Source organism: Pangasianodon hypophthalmus, chromosome 11, assembly GCF_027358585.1.
Source record: "Pangasianodon hypophthalmus isolate fPanHyp1 chromosome 11, fPanHyp1.pri, whole genome shotgun sequence".
In the NCBI taxonomy this organism is placed as follows: Eukaryota; Metazoa; Chordata; class Actinopteri; order Siluriformes; family Pangasiidae; genus Pangasianodon; species Pangasianodon hypophthalmus.
The window spans coordinates 10,097,887-10,103,849 of NC_069720.1; the positions used below are offsets into that span (position 1 = coordinate 10,097,887).

The 5,963-nt window shown below is 43.9% G+C and overlaps 1 protein-coding gene across 1 annotated transcript; it reads right to left on the reverse strand.

Annotated features, from left to right (window-relative positions):
• Positions 1-591: 591 nt before the first annotated feature.
• mex3b (mex-3 RNA binding family member B) lies at positions 592-5,394 on the reverse strand. Its single transcript, XM_026930847.3, has 2 exons — positions 4,741-5,394; positions 592-3,316 (listed from the first exon to the last, which is right to left on the reverse strand). The coding sequence occupies exons 1-2, from the start codon at positions 4,967-4,969 to the stop codon at positions 1,938-1,940; spliced, it is 1,608 nt and encodes a 535-aa protein (XP_026786648.1). The 5' UTR covers positions 4,970-5,394; the 3' UTR covers positions 592-1,937.
• Between the last annotated feature and the right edge of the window lie 569 nt (positions 5,395-5,963).

Below are 5,963 nucleotides of genomic sequence, written 5' to 3' on the forward strand. Positions count from 1 at the left end.
ACACTATGTGACACTTAGTAGGCCAAAGATGGACTGTGAATAGTTTCCCAGTGGTGTCTATCAGCCAGTTTATCCCTAAAGAATATTTCACTTATATTGGTGTACATAAACAATTCTTCACAAAGAAGAGTCGTGATAAAAGATAAAAGCTTTGCACTGTTGTAACTAATAGCCTCCTAAATAACAGGCTAAATAGTGACCTAAATGATGATTGACACATATAAACTTAAGCTATGTTACGGATAGCGAAGATAACTTTACACTTTATTTCATTACACACTTCGGTATGTACGTTCTGTACGCATCTGTTAACACTTCTCACCCTTAAAACTAATGCATGCCTATAGTGCATTGTGGGTAATAGACACAACATGTGGGTAAATAACAGGACATGAAACGACTATCAGGAAGTATTGTCTGAACAACTTCTATGTGTAAGAGCATTAGTGTATGAGACTGAGCATACTTCATGTCTATCACAAGGCACTCTGGGCCTGATGTTATAAATTGGTATATAACTGTATATATTGACTACGAAGTCCATTTACACAGAATGTCAGTTAACATTGCATAATGACTGAAGCAACACACTTCTTTCATGTACCATTTTATTGGACTTATATAGAAATACTTAAAAAAACATGAAGTAGCACCATTACTTAAGTTTTACTTTATCATGTAGAACTTTAAATGTCAGAAAAATAAAACTCTTGATACATTTTTCAAATCTTGTTTCAGCAAATATAATATTAGTATTTGACCATGAGGTTAAAGGCCTTTTTTTTATCATAAAATAAAATATACTTTGTTTTTAAACTTTGCTCAATAAAGTACTTTTACGCTCAAGTAACTTCACCTACATATACATAAACAAGTGGTAAACAAACGTATTAAAATAGAAATACTAAAACTATAGTGGTGCAACAGAAGTCTGTAATACCCACTGGAATCTAATTCATACAAATTTTTAGAAAGCATAAATGGTTTCCTTTTGTCCAACTTACTAAGTTTTATACATTTGAATGCTTCGTAATAATATAGAATAAAATATGCTTTATATTACTGAATAAAAAATATGCTGGGTGAAACGGATTTAAAAGATTTTTTTTTTTGCTGAACCTAGAAACCCTCAGTCCCAACAGAATACTGTTAATGCAAGTACACACCGTGTTTCGGATCGTCCATCCACATTTTCTGTGTGATATTAAAATAATACAGTGTTCGTTGCCCGAAGGCCATACTAAAAAATAAACCATATTTGAACCCAGCTACAAAAAAGTTCACTGAACTTAAATTAAAATATCTGTAAACATCTTTGCCATATGAAATATAATCTTTCAAGTCAAAAAAGAATAAAATACTTCAATCTGTATTAATGTCATTAATATTTAAAACGTGTGGATTTCGTTGGTTCGTTTGTTCTATACATATATATGCAGGATATGTTATCACTCCGCCTCGGATAATTTGTAGTCGCTGCAGTATCGTCGTTGCTGTAAGTCAATCAATGTGTTTCCGATCCCTTGGTGAAATCGAAAGGCCTGACTTTGATAACAGTCTACATGCTGACTCACGTACCGTTGGCCAGACTTTTGCGGCCCTTCTCCGGACTTTGCGGAAAAACTTTGTCTGCGTACGCTGTACTAGAACTATGTAGATTACTAGGCTTTTAAATACATTTAAACATGCATTAGAGGTTGAAATTATTCGTCCCGAGCTACAGTATAAGCAAATGACACCAGAGCCCTCATTCGGCTTTCACTTTTTTGGATACTGCAGCTTCACATACATATGTATATACACGTATGATAGACGCGTTATTATTAGGAGTTTCATAAAGCCATAACAGGAGTTTGTGGTTAAATGTTCTGTCGTGGTGCTATCTTTGTTGCTATCATAGTCATGTCTTTGTCATCATCTTTGAATTGTTTATTTAATTATGAAAATATACGTATTGCCTGAGTAACTGCAGCGTGGCAGACGGGGCATTCAGGGTCATTGCGCTCGCAGATGCGGTTGGCACACTCCATGCAGAAGAGGTTATGGCCGCATGGCACGAGGGCGGCGATCACCTCGCTCTCGAAGCACACTGAACAGTCCCGGCTGCCTTTACGGCTCGTTCCCGAGGAAGAGGAAGAGGAGGAAGAGGAAGATGACGAAGAAGAGGAGGACGCAGATGAATCTGAGGGCAACCCAGGGAGATGGGAAGCCATGTTGTTGTAGCCTGGGAAATTTAAGGAGCCTCCACCTGGGTCGCTGCGTACCCTCCTGGCCAGTGGATGATCACTGATCCCACCCACATGATGAAGGGGCGGGGATAAACGAGGCTGGGTGGAGCAGTTCATCCCGTTCAGCCGCCTCTGGTTGGCCAGAATCCCATTAGCGTTAGAGGAAGCATTGGAAGGGAACATGGAGGACGACGTAGCACTGTTTGTTAAACTCATGCTACGTTCGTACTGAGACCAAATCAAACCAGGCGCTGGGTCAAATCCGGGCGAGGAATCGAACGCGAGGTCAGCACAGTCAGGAGATACGATCTCGCCGCCATAAACAAACGAGTTGCCGTTGATGTTCAGGTTGTTGTTGTTGTTATTGTTGTTGTAGCTCAGTGCTGGACTCGGCGGGCTATAATTGGTGCCGAAGTACGAGTCAGTGGAGGCGCTACCTAGAGAGCTGGAGCTGTCGTTGCGATAGCTGGCGAAGGGCTTGCGTCCAAGGCTGGGCGTGGCGCTGGCACTAGCACTAGCACTTGTTTTGCCCCATAGGCTGGCGTGATGACTGCTGGCACTAGCTGCATGCATTTCAAAGCCCACATCTGTGCCATTGGCGTGGAAGTCATTATCGTCAGCAGCATTGGCGAACTCGATCAGCCCAGCGCCTGTGCGCATGGCGATGTGCGCCTCAATCTCATCACGCGCTCGATCCACATTCTCCGGCATGCCTGTTACCTCGAACACAGGCTCCTTATCTCGGCTCGGGGTCACAATATAGGTGTGTGTCTGCTGTTGGATGCGCTTGATCGTGGCTCCTTTGGGTCCCACCACCAACCCGACAACACGGTATGGCACTCGCACCTGGATGGTGGTTTGACCCGGTAGGTTGGGCGGCCCAGGCACGCTGCCACCCCCATTCATGCTGCTGTTTTTGTTTCGTGATGCTCGGATCATGGAGAAATGCTCGGCCGCTGAGATGATTTCCCTCCGCGCCATGGCTACGTCCTCCCTCCTGCCCGTCACCACGAACACGGGCTCCTCCCCTCGCACCGGAGTCTTAATGTAGGTGTTGGTCTTGGCACGCAGGGCTTTAATCTTGCAACCTAAATTTCAACAAATTAAAAAGAAAGAATTAAAACAAAAATAATGAACACGATTGAGAAAGTTAGATGCTGGAACATGCTACACCGGGGCTGCATGATGTGACAAAAAATAACATTTTAGGATTGTATTGCAACACACGTGATGGCTATGTGTTGCAATTTATTAAAACAAAGAGTTCTGTAAAGCTGTGATGTGTCTCAGTTAGACATGCTTGCATCAATTTCATCAAAACACCCACAAAATGCTGTTTGTTACAGTATTGCGATATACTGTGCAGTCCTGTAGTGCTTACTGTAAGTGAACATGCATTTCTACAGCAGCCAAACAAAGAACATGACAAACAAAAGTAGCAGAAAGTGGTCAAACAGAACATGCAACGAATGTAAAAATCTCAACTGAAGATATATGATATGTGAAGAAACAAAGGAAACATGCTACACTCAAACGGTTGCAGGTTGCAGGCAGATGCGTGCTTTTGAATCTAGGAACAACGATGCGCTTAGTTTTTGCACGGCATAAATTCAAACCACATGCTCAGCTACATGACACACAGTGGTCCAGGTCAAAAATAGCACAGAGGAAAAAATCTGGATTTTCCCTGCTTTCACATTTCAACCAGACAAGAAGGGAGTGCTTTTTGTCCACCATATGACTTAACTACAAGCTGACAAGAAAACAATAACACTCCAGTTCCTAGAACCTGTGCACAAATTCCCCCTGAACAGTGAGTCAGGGAGGAATCAGGAGTGTTAAACCAGGACTACACAGACAAACAACTGGCACTGTCTGACCCGTCTCAGCGTAAGTAGGCTATCACTCTGGTCTGTTGCGTCTCAGGAACTCCTCAATCACCTTTTTATTTCAGTTGCAGAGCGAAGTGCACTTACTCAAAACAGGCTACTGTGTCAACATGAGAAATGAAATTGAGAATAGTCCCTAACAATAACAACAACAACAGCAACAATAATAATAATGATGATAATAATAATAATAATAATAATTATAATAATAATAATAAATCCCAGCACTGTGTATGGTGGTATACATGGTGAAGCATCTGGTTCTCAGTAGAAAATGGTGTTTTTTTGTTGTTGTTGTTGTTGTTTGTTTGTTTTGAACAAAAATGAGAAACAAGGAAGAATAACATGACAAAGAGAGTGAAGACCCATGGTGCATGGTGCGGTCTGGTCCAGTCTAGGGTGTCAGAGGAGAGGCTGCAAAGCTACTCCCTTCCTTTTGTGAGACCAAAATAAAGCAAGCCCATGCACCAGACTACTGTGTGTGACTGCACGTAAATAATGACCCCTTAAAGAGTGAATGCCATGCATATACAGCATGCAGCATACATGCATCTGTGGCATTTATAAGACTACACATGGCTCATAGGGAAGCATGGTCATCTGAAACAACAAAGAGAGCTCACCTTGTCTGCCCACGATCTCGGCCACATGCTCGGAGCTGGGCACGGGCACACACTCGGTCATGTTCACGCTCTTCTTCCGGGGCTCGTTGTCGCACGCGGGGTTCTCGTCCAGGTCGAGCAGGGTGAGGTCCAGCGCGAGCTGCAGAGCTCTTTGGTCGTCCAGGGCGTCGACCCCCTGGCTGCTGCCGCTGCCATTCCTCTCCAGCTCGGGGAACAGGGAGCTAGGCATCTCGGGAAGAAGGGGGGGGATTGTTGTTATTTTCTCGGCAGCTCTCTTGGATCAGCAACACCGGACAAAGGAGAGAAAGAAGGGTGGGGATTGAAGAGGGAGAGAAGAGGAGGCTCTGGAAAGAAAAGCCCCTGGTGCAAAAAAAAAAAAAAATCAGTGCTCTCTCCCTCTCTGGTCCTGGCAGTAAAAAAGGAAAGAAGGGAAAGAAGCAGTGCAAATCCGAGCTCCTGATTTTATCCCCCCAGAACGCGTATTCCGAAGGTACTGGGGGTTGTTGCGGTGCCGGCGGTGGTACTAATTCCTCCGAAAGTGCCCCTCCCTGCGCTCAGCTCTTTTCCTGTTTTCTCTCTGAGTTTTTGCTGCAGACACACAGCAGCAGCGGCACTAAACTGGAAGGGGGGGATATGCTTGCATGACGTCAGCGTCCGGGCGGCGAACGGGAAAGAGGCGGGGCTGATTTGCATAAAGCCAGCGGATTGGTGGGCGAGTGTGCGACGAGCCGCTGCTTCTGTTTTGCATGAACGGACCGGACTGAAGCAGTGTGGATGTGGGGGCGGAGCGACGCGGCGTTTCATTTGCTTTGAACGGCCGGATTGGAGCGGCCGAGCTGCGACGCTCGCTTTAATTTGCATAAACGCGAACGATTGGATGTTAGCGGTTTGTGATTTGCATAAACCAATATGATTTGATAGAGCCGGTGGAAAAGACGGAGAGCATGCCGGACAGCCCCGCCCTCCTTTGTTGTCCCGTCAAAATCATTACACAGATTTTGTAAGGACATTTTTTTTGTTTGTTTGTTTTGTTGTTATAAGATCGTTATATATTTTTAAGAACATTTCAGTGTATGCTTGTCAGACAAACCTAGCTGTAAGAGTTTCATGTATATTTATGTTAACATATATTATTTGGAATTAAAATGGCCATTGTGTAACATCATGCTCCGTTTACTTACACTGCCTTTTGTTCATCTGTTAGACTGATCAGTGTTGTTGTG

Coding starts and splice junctions, on each gene's coding strand:
- mex3b (XM_026930847.3), bottom strand. CDS start 4,969: ATGCCTAGCTCCCTGTTCCCCGAGCTGGAGAGGAATGGCAGCGGCAGC. Junction 3,317..4,740: donor CGAGATCGTGGGCAGACAAG/GTGAGCTCTCTT, acceptor GTTGAAATTTAG/GTTGCAAGATTAAAGCCCTG.